The sequence below is a fragment of the Primulina huaijiensis genome, chromosome 3 (assembly GCF_012295235.1).
Source record: "Primulina huaijiensis isolate GDHJ02 chromosome 3, ASM1229523v2, whole genome shotgun sequence".
In the NCBI taxonomy this organism is placed as follows: domain Eukaryota; kingdom Viridiplantae; phylum Streptophyta; class Magnoliopsida; order Lamiales; family Gesneriaceae; genus Primulina; species Primulina huaijiensis.
The window spans coordinates 2,079,523-2,100,085 of NC_133308.1; the positions used below are offsets into that span (position 1 = coordinate 2,079,523).

General features: G+C 34.2%; 4 protein-coding genes across 6 annotated transcripts; 2 read left to right on the forward strand and 2 right to left on the reverse strand.

Moving 5' to 3' along the window:
• Positions 1-459: 459 nt before the first annotated feature.
• LOC140972965 (U-box domain-containing protein 9-like) lies at positions 460-2,806 on the forward strand. The gene is made up of 2 exons (XM_073435457.1): positions 460-1,062; positions 1,460-2,806. Exons 1-2 carry the CDS (start codon positions 769-771, stop codon positions 2,543-2,545), a joined length of 1,380 nt encoding a protein of 459 aa, XP_073291558.1. The 5' UTR covers positions 460-768; the 3' UTR covers positions 2,546-2,806.
• A 1,861-nt stretch (positions 2,807-4,667) lies between these two features.
• LOC140972967 (E3 ubiquitin-protein ligase CHIP-like) lies at positions 4,668-11,239 on the reverse strand. 3 transcript variants are annotated; one of them, XM_073435460.1, is made up of 8 exons: positions 10,736-11,238; positions 10,544-10,611; positions 10,352-10,415; positions 9,871-9,942; positions 5,655-5,771; positions 5,373-5,526; positions 5,189-5,299; positions 4,668-5,101 (listed from the first exon to the last, which is right to left on the reverse strand). In XM_073435460.1, the coding sequence occupies exons 2-8, from the start codon at positions 10,590-10,592 to the stop codon at positions 4,976-4,978; spliced, it is 693 nt and encodes a 230-aa protein (XP_073291561.1). In that variant the 5' UTR covers positions 10,593-10,611; positions 10,736-11,238; the 3' UTR covers positions 4,668-4,975. The 3 variants fall into 3 exon arrangements, with proteins under 3 accessions (XP_073291561.1, XP_073291559.1, XP_073291560.1); XM_073435458.1 differs by having other exon boundaries at positions 5,655-5,788; positions 10,736-11,233; XM_073435459.1 differs by lacking the exon at positions 10,352-10,415 and having other exon boundaries at positions 10,736-11,239.
• Positions 11,240-12,365: 1,126 nt separating this feature from the next.
• On the reverse strand, positions 12,366-16,719 carry LOC140972968 (adenylylsulfatase HINT3). Its single transcript, XM_073435462.1, has 7 exons — positions 16,393-16,719; positions 15,745-15,800; positions 15,485-15,542; positions 14,591-14,657; positions 13,034-13,089; positions 12,730-12,783; positions 12,366-12,652 (listed from the first exon to the last, which is right to left on the reverse strand). The coding sequence occupies exons 1-7, from the start codon at positions 16,567-16,569 to the stop codon at positions 12,527-12,529; spliced, it is 594 nt and encodes a 197-aa protein (XP_073291563.1). The 5' UTR covers positions 16,570-16,719; the 3' UTR covers positions 12,366-12,526.
• Positions 16,720-18,801: 2,082 nt separating this feature from the next.
• LOC140972060 (serine/threonine-protein kinase OXI1-like) lies at positions 18,802-20,463 on the forward strand. Its single transcript, XM_073434529.1, has 2 exons — positions 18,802-19,315; positions 19,426-20,463. The coding sequence occupies exons 1-2, from the start codon at positions 18,909-18,911 to the stop codon at positions 20,288-20,290; spliced, it is 1,272 nt and encodes a 423-aa protein (XP_073290630.1). The 5' UTR covers positions 18,802-18,908; the 3' UTR covers positions 20,291-20,463.
• The last annotated feature ends 100 nt before the right edge of the window (positions 20,464-20,563 follow it).

The following is a 20,563-nucleotide window of genomic DNA, read 5'->3' on the forward strand; positions in this document are numbered from 1 at the left end:
CTTTAATTGAAACAAAATAAAGCTTAAACTCATTAAATGAAAAAATATTAGGACTCATGGATATAATTATGTGAAACTGTTTTACAAAAGACGTATTAAAATGTATATATATATATATATATATATATATAATTTTTATTGAGACAAATAAGATATTTTGTTAACTTATATTAATTATCATATAAATTTTTGAGTACGTCTCCTATGAGACGGTCTCACAGATCTTTATCTGTGAGACAGGTCAAGCCTACCGATGTTCACAATAAAAAATAATATTCTTAACATAAAAAGTAATATTTTTTTATGGACGAACCAAATAATAGATCCGTCTCACAAAGTACGACCCATGAAATTGTTTTACACAAGTTTTTGCCTAAATTTTTTGAAATAAAAATGAAAGCTGGCTAATTGATTGCAAGAGCGGTGGGATTATTAAGAAAAATAAATAATGAGTAAAAGTAGAGGAACCCTTTGGTGTTTCTCTTCCCGCGTATCTTGCCAGCTGTCTTGCCATGGATCTCAGCTTGCGTAGCTCGGTGGACCAGATCCACCTCAATGTTACATTTACACGCACCACACACACTACACGTAATTCTTAACTCCAACCTTTTTTCGCTTAATTCTTGTTTCTCACTTCACTCGGACATGGCACGTACCATGTCTGAAATTTGAATCAAATTATATGGTATACTTGGATAACAAAGAAACGGTGGAAATCCCATTCCGAGCAATATAAATTTGGTATTGTTGTTGAAAGAAAAGAGGGTGATGGCGAAAAGTGGTGTGTTTGAGAAGGATCCGACGATTGTGGCGAAGGCAATGGAATTAAAGAAAGAACTGCAGAAATTGGTGAGGGCGATGGTGGATGAGGATGATGTTAATTTAGATGCAATCGACAGAGCCCAACAAATGCTTTGTGATTTGAAGGAACTGAAATTGAAGAAATCCGTTTCTTTGAAGCTTCACTATCAACGATTCGATCATGGGGCGGTGCCGGAGGAGTTTAAGTGCCCACTTTCGAAGGAACTCGTGAGGGATCCTGTGATTGTTGCCACTGGACAGGTTTTTACTCTTTACTTCATGAGTAATTATACGTTACGCGACATTTTTTTATGAATGCAAATGGGAAAATGCAGAATTTTGTTGAATATATTCATTTTGACGAATGATTTTGCCTGAGCTCGTGCTTTAATTTTTTGCTGAAGATTATCGATGCTCGAGTTTCCTTTCTTTTCTTTTTTTTTTTTTTAAAATATTCCTTTATGCACCGCTGGTTTTTCTTTTTGTGCACTGATATTCATTCGATCAGCCCTCCTTTTTTCTAGTTTTTTTGAAGATCCTTTTGTTAATCTTCTCATTTTTGGGGATCCATAGGCGTTATTCTCGGAGCTTATTGATACACTTTCTTCCCAGTTATGTTTTATCTTTGTTATTGACATATTCCCAACGAATCTGGCAGACCTATGATCGGCCCTTTATTCAGAAATGGCTGAAATCTGGGAATCGGACATGCCCTATTACTCAACAAGTACTCTCACACACTATACTGACGCCCAATCATTTGATCCGAGATATGATAGCACAATGGTGCAAGGATCATGGGATCAAAATGCCAGAATCTGTTCAGTATACCAATGAGGAGGTGTTGACCGAAGCTGATCGAGTCCATTTCATCTATTTGCTCGAGAAAATGTCTTCTTCGGCATCTGACCAAAAAGAAGCCGCCAAAGAATTGCGATTGTTGACCAAACGAATGCCTTCATTCAGGGCACTTTTCAGTGAATCTGTTGATTTCATACCTCAGTTGCTATCTCCACTCTCCAAAAGCAAGTCCCAGACCGAGTTTCATTTGGAACTCCAAGAAGATTTGATCACCACCCTTTTGAATCTCTCAATTCATGACAACAACAAGAAACTTGTTGCCGAAACGCCGGTGGTGATTCCTCTCCTCATGGATGCATTGAGGTCTGGAACAATCGAAACAAGGAGCAATGCAGCTGCAGCCCTTTTCACATTGTCCGCCCTCGACTCGAATAAGGAGCTGATCGGAAAATCGGGTGCCTTAAAACCTCTAATCGATCTATTAAATGAAGAGTATTCCATAACTATGAGAGATACTGCTTCAGCCATTTTCAATCTGTGCATCATTCATGAGAATAAGTTGAGAGCCGTGAGAGATGGTGCGGTACGAGCAATCTTGAAAAAGATCAAGAGTAGAATGCACGTTGATGAGTTACTCTCCATCCTCGCTATGCTAGCGACCAATCAAAAAGCGATAGAAGAGATGGCAGAACTCGGGGCCGTCCCATGCTTACTCAGCATAATCAGGGAGACGTCTTGCGCTAGAAATAAGGAGAATTGCATCGCCATCCTGTACACCATATGTTTGAGTTATCGATCCAAGTGGAAAGAAATAAAAGACGAAGAGAATGTATTCGGTACAATATCTCATCTTGCTCAAAATGGAACTTCGAGGGCCAAAAGAAAAGCCGGTGGCATACTCGAGAAACTAAACAGGGCCATCAATCTCACCCATACAGCATGATTGATCAAGTCTTTCGAACACACGTATCCTGTAAATTCTTCGCCATCATAAAAGTTATGGTATCTTATGGTCGTTTTTACAAGTTTCAATCTTCCTTGTGTATGTGTATTGTTGATCTAAACAAGGGTTTGATCTTAATTTTACGGCGAGTATTGTGAATACTAAGATGGGATGCTTTATCTATAAATTTTGTTGATGCACATGGTTTTGGGTGAACTGTTAAAGTTTCTAGTCTAAGCGAAGCGGTCTCATGTTGGTTCAGCCACAGATTGTTTGTTTGATTGTTGGTAATTCAGTGAAGGGCTTTTCCACAAAATTTTCCACAAATTTTACTAATAAATCAATACAATGTAAGAAGCATTAATAGTTGGTTTGGATTCTATCCCACTTTTTTGGAATCTTTCTTCATAGTGTAGTCCATTAAAAACTTACACCGTGATGTGACTCGAATCAAAGTGCTCGATTATTATAGAGAAAAGATGCAACTTGCTTCTTTATTTTAATGAACTTCTCGATTTCTCTTCTTTATTTTTTCCTTGGAAAATGGAAAGGGGATATTTTGTTTTGCATTATTGATGGTTGGAATTGTTTTGATGTTGAATGATGTGATTTGTATTTGGGGGATGAATCCAAAACAAACACGAAGCATATGAAGTTGTGATTCATAATTGAAGGAGTGAGTGATTCCAGATTGGATTTTTTGGAAACTTTAGAAGAAAGAAGATAGAATTTGGCCATTATTCTCTTGTTTTGTGGTCCATCCCCCTTTTCTACCATAAATTTTGAGTAAATATTGTAGGAGAGAATTCAACTTTTAAGTAAAAATATTATTTGTACTTTGAAAATAAATCAGTCGCAATCTGAGAAAAAACTCAACCTTTTGTACACATAGTTTGTCAAGTCTCCAAGACTCCCAACATAATTGACAAGCAAAATGATTTGATAACGATTGTTTCTTTGATTGAATTATTTGGGGGAATTAAATGTCAATTTATGATTTGCTAAACAGTAGGGGTCTACCACGTGTGAGTGCGGCACTTCTATTTTTCGAGTTATTATTAATAATATTATTTTTTTAAAATTAATTTAAGTTATAAATACACCCTATCAGAACCTAATAAATGTTTTTCCATTTTATTCATGAAATCCAACAACACAGTTATATTTTTCCTTCATTTATTTCAGTATCATTTTAATATTTGTTTGTATACTACATAATAACATATTTTAAGACTTATTTATAATTAATTAGCTTAAAATTTAAAATGTTTTGAATATTAAAAATATTAAATGATGTTAGAATTTATTAATCAGCTAGCTAATTTTTTTACAAAATTTTGAAATGTGAAATTTTTTTCCCATATTTTCTCTTTCCCATCATATAATCTTGGATTTAAAAAATATTTGTAATTTTTAATTTAAAATCATTCTTCGTAACTAATTTCTATTAAAAACACTTTGTTGTTAAAAAAAATAATTTTCCTACAATACATATAAATAAGACTTCAACAGATATATAATATTGTTCTATATGATAAAAGTACTATTTTGTTGTTAAAATAGGTTATTTGTATAAAATTTTTTTTTACCAAAATAATAAATCATGACTCTATTCATGCCATAACATTTTTCTACGAGAAATAAAAATGGAAAATTTAATTTTCAAATGGGAATGATTGGAAAAATCGTGATCATATGTTATTCAAGTTAATAATATATTAAAAAATATTTTAAATATAAATACTAATTATGTCTTAAATTGAAATATATATTTTAGGTGAAGTACCTACCATATGGGAAGCCTTCCATATCTTTTCATGTACCTAAGAAGACATGCTTTATTTGTTCATGTATTAGAGTCCATTATTTAGAAGAGAGAGCAATAGTTATGGCAATGTGCTAATGACTGTCTGTCCAGAATTTTTAGTTTGATACAATTATTGTACTTGTCTTGGTGTTAACTACTTGCTTTCTGAGAAGAAATTTATGGGTTTACAGTGAAACATTCAAGGTGAAAAATAAATTCCATATGTATGATCAAGTTTCAACCACTGTCGTAGACTATCAACCAGCTTAGGTAAACACATACTTTCAAGTTTCAAACAAGAAGACGTCGCAAAGCGAAATGCGCGAAATAAATCTTTTGTATTTCCAAATTGGCAGCAGAAATCATCAAACGGATGATGTTACAAGGGGAAAAGTCTTTCACAAAAATGTACAAGTTTCGATTGTAAACAATGTACATATTTTGAAAGATGGATCATATGGCGCTAATGTGCTTCAAAAACAGTGGACTACAAGCTTTGGGAGCAAGGAATTCAAGTGCTGACTGCAATTACCAACAAAGTTATGGGTGTTCTCATATACTTTGCCTCGGCAACGTACAACAATCAAACATCTATTTCAAAACTCGAAGAAATAAAAAAAATGTCAATCTGTCTTATAAGCCCACCCGTGCTTCTCCAGATATGCTCTTACAGCTTCTTTTATGGCCAAATTTGGTACAAGCTGAGAAGCATAGAGCGGTTCCCGGGTGATGGGATCAAATTTGCCCACCTAAGACGGGACGAAGTTGGAAGGTAATTCGTTGTTTATATGGCAATCATGGCTATTAACTAAGAAAAGATATGAGAAATGTACTACCTTCAGCAGATGTTCGAGGATCACTGCTCTCTCATATGTAATCCCACATGGAGTAATCACAGGGTCACGGAATATGTCTAAAGTAATTTTACAACAAAGATAATCTGGCACCTGAAATAATAGAATGGTTTCAGAAGAGCCAAGCGAGGGAAACAAAGTCACACATGGGGACCATGATGGTTACCTCAGTTGGAGTGTCATCTTCAGCAGCTTTGTCAAAAACGGTGCCCAGAGCTTCGAGTTGATCTAGATTAGGCTTGGCAATTTCATCCACAAAACCTTCCATATCAGAAGTATCAAGGAATTGTTTCTGCTTAAGAGCTGCCACACATGCTTCTCTGAGTCATAAAGCAATTCAACAATGTAATATAAGGTAAGCAATTCAAAACACCAAAGGCAGAAGGGAACAATGCGGACGTGAAACAAGTTTTAAAAAGAAAGCATACAGAAAAGAGAGCAATATTACCTTAAGTTTTGAAGTTTCCAAGAACGCTCGGTAGATTCATGCTCCCATGTCAGGTACCTTGCTGTTGCAAGCTCCTGCCATATCTCCTCTACCATGTATCCATTCGGGTTTGCACCCCTACCAAGGTCCAATGCCTATGTTACATCGAACATAACATAAAATTCTAAAATATACCATCCTCTACCACAAACTTCAGGTGTTTTTTTCAACAAAAAGGATTACCATACAAAGATACCACAATTGCATCCAGATAATGATATCCCAAACATTTTTCAGGCCCACATGCATGAATACAATGGGATCATGAGACAACTGCTGATTAACATCCATTCGAATATAACACACAAAAAGGAACAATTTACAACAGATTTTGGCATCCAATTACTATGAACCACATAAAAAGGTATGTAAGTTAAAAAAATATCAAACACACCAAATTAAAAAAATATCAAACACACCAAATCGGTTTACAATTACTTTGTAAAAGGTAAAACAAGCAGCAAGCACACAAGGAGTTTAGTTTGCCTGGAAAAAAATCGAGGAACCTATTATAAGATCATCACCATACAGGAAACCATCACAAGGCATGTCTGTCCTGGGCACTTAAAAAGACAAAACTCCTTACCTCCTCTGTACATTTGGACAATTTCAAAGAAACTGTAAACGCTTTACGCAACCTCACTCTTAGTGCACTTTCTTCTCATAGTTCCTGATTAATATCTCTTCAAATACTACCAAAAGCACCACTCAACATCAACGCCAATTACATATGACTGCCACTTAAATTCTAAAATATCTAGCACTGACACTGGTAACCACCATCGTCATGACATTCACCAACTTTCAACAGCACCGCTCTTACGTCCTGGTCTGATAAAGTAATAATCAATTATCACCTCACATACACATCACAATTAATGGACCCTGGATGGGATATATACATCCATGCCACAGCTCAAAACCAAAAAATTGCACCATGGCACAAAATAAACAATTATTCCATATCTGTTATGTAGAAAATCTTTTAAATCCTGCTCCACTAAGACATGTGATCTCCACCAAATGCAAGCTAGATGCGCCCTTTCCACATTTCACAGCTCCATACTCTCAAATTATACAAACACTTAGACATTATCCTGATCATTGGAGATATTTGATATTCAAAAAAATGGTGATGTGTCGAGACCGCCAAGGAAAATTGTTTTCAGGTACGTCATAATCGAAGTTTTAGAGGCTGACAAGGAGGAGAATACAAACAGGTGGGGATTAGAATAAGTTGAGATAAAATTTTAATATTAGTATCCAACAAATACCACAAAAAGAAAGTGCAAATTTATAAATATCACCACCATGGAGCAAAAGATTACTTGGTTTTGTCTTGTATTACTACAGGAGTTTTCCGGTAGTGAGCTGCATGCTGGCAGTTGAAATAGATGGTAGATAAGCTAGGACATAGATAACCAACAAAAACTGGATAGATTTGGTTTATTCAACAAGTTCCTTTTTCACGACACACTAAATAATCGAATAATAACAAAGCAAATAGTATCGACTATTATTAATATAGGGATTCCTGTGGGCCGTATCGAGTATCGACTAAAATTATAAGTGCAACAATCATGCAATTAATTTGTTGCCAAATCCATTTATTGGTGGTCCAGTATGTTGGCAGAGGAGCTATTACATTATAGTGTACTTTGATATTGCTAGGACTACTATATGCTGAACGAATGTGAATCAGATCTGATGACATGTGTATGAAGACTGGTTTCAACCACAAGTCATAGACATTGAACAAGGGGTCCAAGTACATTTCTGAACAGAAATACTTTACAGGATGATCGAACAAGTTTGAATCAATGCTATAGATGTAGGAAACAGAAAAGGTATCGAAAGCACAAGATAATAGAAAAAAGAACTTAGTAAAATCAATCACGGAAAGGAAAACATTGATGCCTATATTAGTTTCAACACATTTATAACAAAAAACATCGCAAGAAACAAACTTAAATTGCTTACAGACAGCCTTCCCAATGGAAAAAATTATACAGAAATTATTTGCTAGTCTCGAGAACCTTCTCCATGAACGCAATCAAATAAATAGTTTTGGCAATGGGAGATTAAATATGATGACAAGGTACTTGGATGCTAATGTGAGAGTGAATCTTATCCGAATTAAGACATTTATTATGCAACGTACGGGAAAATAATAATAACAATAATAACTATACGTCAACACATCAACAGACGCAGATGAAAGTAGGTTTACACAGGACAAAATACTCTGCTACATTTGGTGTTCCAAACCGTGCTACAATTTGCTCAAACAGTCCTCGTTTACATGAATTACTAAAGATTAAATTGCCAAATATTATATATAAACAAAATACAATAAATCAAAGACAAAGCAATTGATTCATCTCTTTTTTTTAAAAAAAAAATAATAATAAACTGTTTTAATTGTGTATTTTACTTTAGATATTTTTCTTAGAAAAATAGATGAATCGAATGTTTTGCCAGTAATTTATTATATTATGTTGACATATAATGTTTGATGCTTTTAATTTTTAATTCGTGCAAATAGATTTTGTTTGAGCAAATTGTAGTACAATTTGGAATACCAAATGTAGCAGAGGATTTCATCGCGGTTTACCCAAGTAACTCGGGATAACTTGTCATTGAAGTCAAGAAATTAGTTTTTGTTCCTAGTCTGTATCATGATTTAAAAACAGATATGGACCCTAGGCCCCATGCCTCTATCTGGTTGGAAGTTTAGAAGCAAATGTTGCATTTCTTGAATGTTAAGAAGTAAAAATATATTCAAAAGAGAATTGTGTGGTTCGATCATAAAGATTTATATTTATGACTATGCTAACTATAACTCAATTGGCAAAAACTTGTGTGAGACGGTCTCACGGGTCGTATTTTATGAGACGGATATCTTATTTGGGTCATTCATTAAAAAATATTACTTTTTATGCTAAAAATATTACTTTTTATTGTGAATATCGGTAGGGTTGACCCGTCTCACAGATAAAAATTCGTGAGACCGTCTCCCAAAAGACCTACTCAACTCAATTAATCTATCTTAATTTAGAACACAACAAGGATCAAATCATATCAAAGATATATCTTGATCTAAATTTGAAGCAGAAAATCTTTTATTCTGGGATGTTGTATTTAAAATCAAAGAGATAGAGAGTAGAGAAGCAAACACAGGATGTTTCATCTTCAATTGAACGACAACAAAAAGTTATTATAATTGCGTCAACTGAATAATAGAAAAACAAAGAAGAGACATGGACAGTAAAATCACTCATGGTTCAACTATAAAGTCCTATATCTACGAGAAAATGCCCATCATTGCGCTAAAACTATATTCATCTCGAATTTATGGTCCAAGTATCATCCCTTTATACAAGTGAAAGTATCTTTGTCGTAAATATGATGGGAAATCCTTCATATAACTAATCACAACCAAATCATATAAATGAAAAATCATAACATAAATGAAATTAAGCTGATCCCATATACACTTTCATTTCTCATAACATGCAAGAAGCAAAGATTCGAAGCACGGAAGAGATAATACAATCTTAGGGAGTCTAGATAAATTTACCTTTTCCTATTCCATCTAGCAAACTAAATAATTTGGATACAGCCCCCAGATACGAATCCCAATTAAAAATTCAAGTGTGTGGTATGGAGGTAAAAGTTGTAAAGTCAGGAGGAAAATTGCATATATCATGATGGTCAATGAAAAAATCCTCTTTGTGGTAAGGGAAAAAGGTATCAACAGCCTTAATGTCATTTAACGTCTTTCAATATGATAATTTTTTTCAGAACAGCAAGGTTTGAGCAATTAGTTTCACGATCACGTAGGACTGGTATCAAGCATTAAAACTATGCGACGAACTTGGAAGACAATGAAAACCAAGCTGCCAGCATATGCATATATCTCATTGTCTATGATAGTGGTTGAAACTTGAAACCATCCTCACCACCAACCTATCGTTCCCAACAAAGATCTAACAGCAAAAGTCTAAATCCAAGTAAATATTTTATTCGAATATTAAATTTCTGCTGGACTTGAATGGCAAAAGATGACGATACCACCAAGATGAAAGCGATACTCTTGACGCACATGCATCCATTCATTTACCAAGTGAAACTTTTCACATGGGGTTACTTCTCTAAAAAAGTAAACATCAAGTACCTTCTCCAATTTCTTGACACCTTCTGCGTATACTTTCCTTTGTAACAGTGCAAGACCGAGCATATAGTGACCCTGTTGTTAAAAAATCCACGTGTCAGTGGGACATGAGACCGTTATCACCAGACTTCGTGTTTAAATGCTCAGAAAACAATAATGCACGAAAAATTCACAACACCATCACAGATGTTGAACGATTTCAAGAGTAGAATACTTCTCTATATGGTCCCCATCTAGGTAGCATTAAGTTATGCAATCAAAACAAGCAGTTTATAGCTAGGCCTTTTGGCAATTAATTTGCATCCTTAGCAATGCCTTGATAATGAGGTAGGGAACCTCGGGAAATATCTGGACTAGCAATCTTGGTATATGCAGGAAAACTAGTAATGAATACAAGACATCCCAATATAGTAGATAACATTAGCAATCGATTAACACGAACAGAATTCGGACATGCTTTGACAAATTATTTAGTAAACCAGACCTTGACAGAATGATGATCAAGCTCAACCGCTCGCCTACAATCCTCCTCCACTCTTTTCCAATCACTATACCCAAAATGCGCATAAAACCCCACATAAGAGCAACAAATTGTAACAGACAAACGATTTTGAAAAAAAAAACCAACAAATTAACAGTCACAAAGATTTTCAGTAAATGCACTGATCTCGCATACTTCCGCTTGAGATGGCACAGAGCCCGGTTCGTCCAATATACCGGGACATTAGGACACAACGTTATAGCCTGCAACCACAAGAAACAAAACATCAACTAAAAGATCAGGGAAAAAATTAATCTTTTTTATAAATATTGAATATCTGTCGATCCACAACATCAGATGAACACGTAAAAATAAAAATTAAAGAACCTGAGTATACGCTTCAATGGCAGCGGCGAATCGATATTTTTTGAAGCACATGTTCCCGTCTTGTCTGAGTATCTCCGCCTGTTTCGCCGCCAACGACGACATTTTTATCTTCTCCCTTTGACCAAGTTTGTAGATATATAAACAGAATTTCAACGCTTTATAAACCCACGCGCAAAAGCAACACGCAGACGTACAAAAGTGGTTCCTCTCTGTCTCAATTACAAATCAAATGAATAATCAAAGAAGAACAAAAATCCGCAGTAAAGGAGGAGGGATGGATTTATCCAGAACTTTCTTGATCTTACTATTACCAGGCCAACTTGTGTTTGAAATTTGGAAGGTGGACTAGCGATGGTGGAACTTGGAAGACGGGTACAAAGCTGTACTTGGATTGGAAGTTCTAAGCTAATGACAATCCGTTTCTGCTATGGCCAGACCACCTATATCCATGTTTTACAGTGCTATTAGCCAATTAGAATTCTCATTCAATTTCGTTATGGCTTTTTTAATTCTTCATTATATATATATATATATATATATATATATATATATATATGCCAAAAACTTGTTTGAAACGGTCTCGCGAATCGTATTTTGTGAGACAGATCTCTTATTTGAGTCATCCATGAAAAGTATTATTTTTTATGCTAAGAGTATTACTTTTGTTTGTGAATATCGGTATGATTGACCCGTCTCACAGATAAAGATTCGCGAGACCGTCTCACAATAAACCTATTTAATATAAACAGACAAACATATAGAGGAGTAGTTAGACCAAAACCTCTTCTAAATATTATACAAAATAAAATCTTAAAAAATAAATTAGAGTATCAGGACGAACTAAAGCTGAAATATCCAGCCAGATCAAGTTGTGGATAAACTTGGAAATGTCACTTGATTATACAATCGTGGGGCATGCTCAAAGTCTAGTCCGTTGGTAATTTATTTATAATTAAGAGTATTTTCTTAGTCTTCTTTTAAAATTATAATTATAATAAAATGTTTATTAAGTGTGCTGCTTGGGCCAAAACACGTTTCCGTTCTTAATTAATTGCAATTATGATAGTATTAACCGGTATTAGAACAAGTCAGGGAACTAAACTTATTCGAATGATGACATCACAAGAGACACTAATCTTTAAAAAAAAGTTTGGTTGTTATTGTTTACATGAGACAACATGAAACTTGGTGTCAATATCCCTAAGTTTATATTTAAATTGAATTATATTTAGATTGAAAGATTCAAGTGGAGTTATTTATATTATAAATCATCATCTCAAATCCTATCTATTTGATTCAAAATTGAAAGGAAATATTTGAAATTTTTAGGTAAATATCTATGCTAGAACGCTGATATGAAATTCTCCGACAAAACAAAATCATTTTATCCGAAAACGACCTGAAATATAAATAAATATTTAATCTTGACTCCAAATAACTAAATTTAACATTCAATGTAAGAATTGTGGTATCAAATTGAGAACTACTCGTATGTCATCTGATTTCATAAATATTATAGCCCATTTTACGAAATTGTTTTTTTTTTTTTACTAGACAGGAATGGTTGACTTGTCTCATAAAGCTGGTTAACTTCAACGATTTAACTCCGGATCGCATTTACACAGTTCACAATAATATCAAATACAAGAAAAAAATATATTTATTGCAAACTCAATTGTACCATGTAGGCAATGGAGCAGCAAAAATAATTGGATCCTATATTTTTGTGTATATATAATACAATATAAACATCATACAATCAACACAAAAACCATTGATCTCTTCGTTTACCTACGAGGCTGGTTGACTGACCTTTGTTATATCTTCACACTCATTCGAAGAAGATAGATTTTCGCGAATGCAATCAGCAAGTTGAGAAGCTTCTTGATCAATCTTCAATGGACGCCTTCGTAGACTCTGTAAATGCTAATCCTTGTTAAGAATTGGCTCGCCTAAGAATTTTGTAGCAACATAAAGGGAAGGAAAACACTAACCTCAGATGCCCATAAGCAGTCGTGTGATTTACGAGGAATTATATGAATGTGTGTCTGAACTTGTCATGCCACATAAAATTACAGTGAGTATCAATATTTGTTAAAATATGCATATTATCATTAGGTTAGGTCACCATTTTCCATTCATCAAAAATTTTAGGAAAACTTTTTTCTAACAGTACTTCCGAATAATGTTTTCGACGGTATTTTCATCACAATTCAACATGATACGTAAAAGATGAAAACGTTTTGTTTTTCACTTTCGCTATGACAGTTGACTAAAATTTTATGTATCAGAACTTACATGATATATCACTTGGCCAGCGGCTTTACCATTGTTCACAAGCAAGTTGAAAGAATCTGCGTGGTTAAAACATTTTTAGACAGTTCTCTCGGTCTCGTAGTCAAGCAAAAACAAGGACAATCAGGTGAGATACTAAGATGATGGGAGAAACCAATATGCTAAATTAGCCTCGTCTCATGTTCTATGCTACACAAACACTTGCCTGCCTCCAAGACACTTGTAGGGGAAAAAGTAAGCTATTTTGATTATAGATTATGAAAATTACTAATAAATCTTGCCAAAATTTCGTTTGGTAAGACTCATCACTTCAAAGCTAAATTTCATAATATCCTATATTCGTTGAGGAAACAGAAATCAGACACGTGCTTGTATAAGATTTACAAGAGGTCAAGCCTCTTATCATTTTAAAGACCAACTCTGAGGGATGTCATGGAAAATCTTGGGTGTTACGGGTAAAGCTAAATCACGTGATTGAAAACTAAAGAATCATAAATGTAGAGTTCACGAGCACCGGAAGGGGTGTGGGCACAAAAATAGAAGTAAAGCTAAAAAATATTTGGAACTTGCTTGCAAATTGTAGTGGCTCGAAGTCATTTCGTGTTGCAAAAGACTAGAAAACACACTCAAAAACTCAAATCATATACTCATATTCGCACATATTTAACAGCGGAGTTAGATAATCCGCAACTAGAGGATCGATTATTCAAAATTTGACTACTTTTGTTATTGGTAGAATGTATAAAGGGCACAAACGTGTATCATGCATACAAAACACGATATCTGGTATGGAGCCACTCTAGTTGCTAGGATATTGATTTTGCTAGTTGCTCAATCATTGAAGGTCAGGTACAAAGCAGTGTAGAATAGACCAATTTAGAACCTCAGGAATTGCAGATAGCAGCACATTCCAGATAATGATTTTGCTGGTAACTCTAGAGAAACTGGAAAGTGAATCCCCACCACTAAAAACTTCCTAAATCAAGAAATTAACTTATCATAACCATGAAGTAAATCTTCAAGCTCTCAAGCATGACAAAGCTTTCTTCCATTCTCTTCGTGTTTTCTTTAGGTTTCCTGAACTCTCACTATTCATTCTCATAGGATGCTACTCTAGGGAAAGAAAAAAAAAAGATGCTACTCTAGGGAAAGAAAAAAAAAGATGCTACTCTAGGGTTGTAAGGACAAGACAGAAGGGCTGAAGGCGACAAGTACTAAACAGGGTTGAGCACAGGAGCAACCTGCTCTGCAATTAATTCTCAAATTCAGAACAAAGCATCCTAACAAACTCTAAGCAAAGTACCCTTCGTGCAAAAAACATACAGTAAGTAGGTGAAGGCCCTCCTCCAGCAAAAATACTCCAAAATCCATATACAAAAGTCACTACATAAAATGAACCTCAAACCCATAAAAAAAAAAAAAGCATTGAACAGTAAGACAAACTTCAGTGATGACACCAATAACAAGAAAACCATCACCACCATGACATTGATGCTAATCATGTGTCGGTATCAGAAAGGGAATAAACAAAAGGATGCCTAAGTTGACAAGAATACATACCAAAACCAGTAGCTTTCATGACAGCATTGCTAATCATAGGCACTTTTGAACACATGGCCCCTATAATCTGCATCAGGATATTTTAAGTTAGTGATACCCAGAATTCGGCACCTCTGTGACAGATATTACCTCAATGTCAAAATATACTAGGATCGTCATCATGTTTACGCCTGGATTAATATTTTTAGAACAAGTCAAGGTGACAACTGGAAGAACAACCGAACAAGCATATGACAACAAAATGTAAAAGTGGTTGACCAGTATCACCAAGCTACCACAGCTAAATATGGAAATAAATTATTCCAGCAAAAAGAACATATTTTTGCATTGATTGAAGCATTTTAAAATATTTGATAGCACAGAAAATTTTCAAATAACGCGTGAAGTATATGTGAAACAACAACGATTCTTTTAAATCCTGTAATAAGGATCCACCAATTTTATGGTGGAGTTATGGGAACAAAACTGCAAGCTCCTATCACCAAAAGGTAAATTGCACAACCGTTCTATAAAGGGTTGAGTATGTAGAGTAAAAGTTAGACACGGAAACCATAAAATCAAACAGAAACCAAAATGCAACATGGCAGTAAAAGAACTATATGGGATCACATGTGGCAACCACGCTTTTTCTAGAAATTTAGACAGAACAAACATTCATAAGAGAAAAATTAAAAAAACCGTAGTTTTATCGAACTAAAGTTCACACTGTTAAATATTCAACTGCGGTTCACAATAATTATTCATGCAAACAAGCCAGACAAATCTTCAATCTCATGCATTATTATCAGTATTATTTAGTAACTGCACATTTAAAGAATTTAAGAAAACAAAAAATAATGCCACGCAATGTCTCCTCTCAATGTCAAAAAATATAAGAATACATGAAAAACTTACCAATGGAGGAGTCACATCCAATGAAGGAAAATGGCATTTAGGGATGATAAGCAAGTGCCTAAAGAATTTGAAAATATGAAGTTAAAAATTTGTATTACAATGTACATGAGAATAAGACTGTAAAATATGATGACATTGTTTCAAGTAAATCCAAATTTTCAACGGAACAAATAACCATAATTCCATATAAGAATAAGACTGTAACTGTATTATGTAAGGCCAAGGAAAAATTTAAGCTGATTTAACATATAATACCTTACCCAAGACTCAAAGGATGTGTATCCAAAATGCACACACATGCATCATCTTCATAAACCTACAGGATAACAAAGAGCAATAAACATAAACTAATCATATGAAGTAACAACTTTAGATAAAAATTAAGATCAAACAATAAATTGAAGATGCTAGTTCTCAGTTGAAATTTGGAACCCCATTGTGGTGTTGGCAAAAAACCATTCTACTTGAAGTATAATTATTGGTTAAATCGAGCATGTTCCATTTATAAAGATCCATGAGACTGGTAACACAAGCAACAACTTTCCTTAAGAACATTAAAAATCCAACTCAATCTATTAAAGAAAAAAATCACGGAGTCGAACGCAATCAGGTCCAACATTCTGAGTCCCCTGTTCCGCTTCAGCTTCGTCCTGGACAACTTTATGAATTAATAAGGTGATTTGGGAAAACACTAGCAACTTCTTTTATATATGTCCCGCCAAAGTCTGGATGAAAGAACCTATGGGAACCCTACAAACACTTTCCTGTCAAATTCTGGATTTCAATTTCATGCTTCAGCTATTCACAAGTGATTACAACACTTTCAAAGTAAAAAATTGCTGCAAAGCACATAAAAGAAAACAAATTTAACTCGAAATCGAGAAAAAAAGAAATTGAGAAATACGTACCTTAAAAGCAGGTGCTTTGCCACGAATAATCTTGCAAAAAATACAATCGCTCTCTCCGTTGGTTTCCTCGTCGCTTCTGCAAGAGGAAGTAGAAAGGCAAGCGGGCGACGAAGTTCGTGCTGAAGGGTAGAGGTGTGAAGAAAGCAGTAGCAAACGACGCCGTACATGACACTCCATTTACAGTACGAAGGTGTTGATAAGCTAGGAATGCTCGTCCGCCATGGATTTTTCTCAGGGAGGGCAATTTCCTGCGGATCGACGGATAATCCGATATCGGACCTGAACGGCTGAGAGAGTAGGATATTTTATCAGATTTAATAATTTGGTAATCGTATACCATCCAAATTTCGGTTAAATTAATATATATATATTTATTTATTTATTTGTTTGTTTGTTTGTTTTTTTGGATGAAATGAAGAAAATTATTAATATATAGTTAATTTTATTTTTTAGTATAATAATATTATAATAAATTGTTTATAACATTTTGTTATTTTTTTATGATATTTAATTTGTTAATTTTATATTTAATTTTTGTCTTATTATTTTTAACAATTTAGTAAAAATTCATAATTTACTCGAAATAATTTAAATTTTAGACAATACAATTAAATGTGATACTAAGATATATGAAAAAAGTATGAATATTCTATCTTCCGACATCGAAATGAATGTGAAATTGAATACTATATATAAATATGAATATAATAAATAATTATGAGAATGAACACGTAAAATCATCCTTAAATCAGACTCATTGTGTTCATAATTTTTCTGTCTACAAGGTGATGAAGGAGCTGGTGTTGCAGACTTGTGGGTCTAATTTCATTTGGATACTTTTATTATTGTTATTCACTCGGAAAATACATGGGATAAAGCAAATAATCGAAAAAATCATATTGATCAAATTCTATGGACAAGTTTGTATTAGTAAGTTTCGATAAAGGTAATTGAATTCGTGACATTCTACTAGGTCAGAACATACTTATCAAATGAAGTGTTGATAGAAAAAATCGAAATCTTAACTGCATATAACATTTATTTTACTACACATTTATTTATCTGTTTTAGGCTTCTAGCATGATCTCTTGCTAATAATATTTATACCATATCGTATATTTTTTTAACTCAAATATAATATCAAAATCATAAATAACAGCCTTGCATCCGTCTCAACTGTTTTCGAACCCATCAAAACAAAGAGTCCAACCGTATGTGTTTTCTATCATATATTCCAACAGAAAATCAAACTATTAGATTGACTGAAGTATTTCATCTAATTACTAATTCCGGGATTTAAAATATTCCAAACATTCATTTTAAAAATAATTTAAATCTTGGAATTCCAATTACGCAAATATTTGAAATCCCTAAGAGTAGAAACTAAAAATATGTAGGTTCGAAATTCTCTCGTTGCATATATATACGAGGAACTAGGAAAGAGATTTTATAGTCAATACATTAAAAAAAACTTATAGTTTTGGAATTTTAAATAACAAGTTTGTATTTGTGTTATTGTGGAAATTATGATATATTTATGTGGAATATTATTTTATCAAACGAAGATATAAATAAGTATATACTGATAAAGAAATATTATACATCAAAAATATTAATTTTGCATGATAGATGTGAATTAGATCAATCTGTATCATAAATATAAACTCGTGAAACTATCTAACAAGAGACATACTCTTGATCTAAAGCATACAAACAAGATTTAAATAGAAAACAAGGGAAAATTTTTTTTTAATTATACTGTCTTGTGAATGAATATAAATAAATTTTTAAAAGAACAAATTACTCCATTTTTAGAAATGGACACGTAGTCCAGGATTTGCAATTACGGCGTGGCCTTGATCTCCACTCCAAGCAAAAAAAATTAATATTTTTTTAATATGATTTCTAGAAGGTAATTCCAACAAAAATGGAGGACCACAAATTCAATCTGTTCGGTTTTGTTTAAAGGGCTTTGACAAATTTGTTTGTTGGAACATCAAGTCAGACATTGTCTCGAGTCAGTCCTTAAACATCTCATATCTCTTGCCGTGACGTCACATTTGTTTAATATTAGGAAATATTTTTAAATATAATTAATTACTATTCAAGCTATTTTAAGTAATCATTTCCAAAATTATAATGAAAAGCAAACTAAATTAATGGACAAAAGGAATAGTTGCTCGGATAAATTAATTTTTATCATAAATTAATTTTTGAAGAAAAATATATATTTTTCCATTAAAAAATTAAATATAAAGTTTCGTTTTTTAAAAAAACGAGTATTGTTTTATTCAAATGTGGAGATTGTTTTATATTTATTTTTTTATTTGAATAATTATATTATATTAATAAAATATAAAATTAAAATGACGACCGCGGCCGCTGACTATAAATTTAATTAATAGTTACATCGTAGACACAACTTTTAAAATCATACACCTCTACTTGCTTCACCGCATTAATATATTATTCCTGTTTGCACGGGAACCTTATTTCGGCGGCCAGCTTACTCCGCCATGCACGGCGGCGATCACCACGACGGTACGACATTCTCTCTGAATTTGAGCGATCTGAATATTATCTCACTGCTCGGCCGCGGCGCCAAAGGTGTGGTTTTCCTCGTTCGAACACAAGGGGACGGAAAATTGCGTGCTCTCAAAGCAATCTCCAGATCTTCAGTTGAAAAAAAGAAGCACGACAAGACCACCGGAGGAAGTAGCAGTGGTCGTGGCGATGAATACAGAAGAATTTGGTTTGAGAGAGATGTGTTAGGATCTTTCAATCATCCGCTTTTGCCCAAGCTTCATGGCGTTTTGGTAACTGATAAGATCGTCGGATATGCAGTTGATTACTGTCCCGGCCGTGATCTCAATTATTTAAGGAAAAAACAAACTGAAAAAATGTTCTCCGATGATATCATCAGGTAACTAATCACTTCGAATTTGAATCTCATACCATTGGTTTCAGTTTCCAGTTTCAAATTAGTTTTTTTCAACTTTTTTTTTTTTTTTTGCGTATTGGGTTCGATTTCAGATTTTACGCAGCAGAGTTGGTGTTGGGATTGGAGTATCTCCATGAACTAGGCATTGTTTACAGAGATTTGAAACCAGAAAATGTGATGATTCAGGAAAACGGACATCTAATGCTTGTAGATTTCGATCTCTCGGCAAAACTCCAATCAAAGTCTGTACAAACTAGCCCAATGATCATCACCAAACCAGATCCCGATATTAAGCCGTCCAGGAAGAAAAAGAGCTTCTGTATTTCCTTCAACCGCCGCGATCCCAAAATCTCCCCGAAACATTCCACCACATTCGGAGCTAACTCAACCAGTTCCGGCTCCGATTCAACGGAGAAATCCAATTCATTCGTCGGCACGGAGGAGTACGTGGCACCGGAGATCATACGAGGCGACGGCCACGATTTCTCCGTCGACTGGTGGTGCTTAGGTGTCGTGCTCTACGAGATGCTGTACGGCACGACGCCGTTTCGAGGAGTTAATAGGAAGGAAACATTTTACCGAATCATAACAAAGCAACCGGACTTAACGGGGGGATTGACTCCGTTAAGGGATTTAATCGGGAAACTACTAGAGAAAGACCCGAGGAAGAGGATCTCCGTTGGTGAAATCAGGGGCCACGATTTCTTCAAGGCCGTCGATTGGGACTCGATCGTTGATATGGCCAGACCGCCGTTTATACCTGAATTAACGGTGGCAGAGGGCAGTGAAGGGCATGAGAAACTTGACGTGGAATCCTACGTTCAAAGTGTGTTTGCTGCTAAGGAGGAGGGTAAAATGGAGAATGTCCAGAAATCGGATGAGGAAAATCACAACAGAGAGATGTGGGTCCATAACCATCCCTCTCAAATTCAACATGACAATTTTCTTGTTTTTTAATTTTTATTAAAAGGGTTAACAATAAAATAAAATAAATAAATACATAATCAAACTTCCCATCACCGTAGATTCACGATGGTAGACTGTTTGTCTCGAATCGAGACCTTGGTATCAACAAATTATAGTCGATTTGTCAATATTTTTTAATCAAATTTCTTTTACCAAGTTAGTTTATATTACATACAGATTAATTCTATTTATATCTCGATAACAACAAATTATGTCGATCCGTAACATGTTATTAAAAATTGACATTACGGTTCGTTCATATAT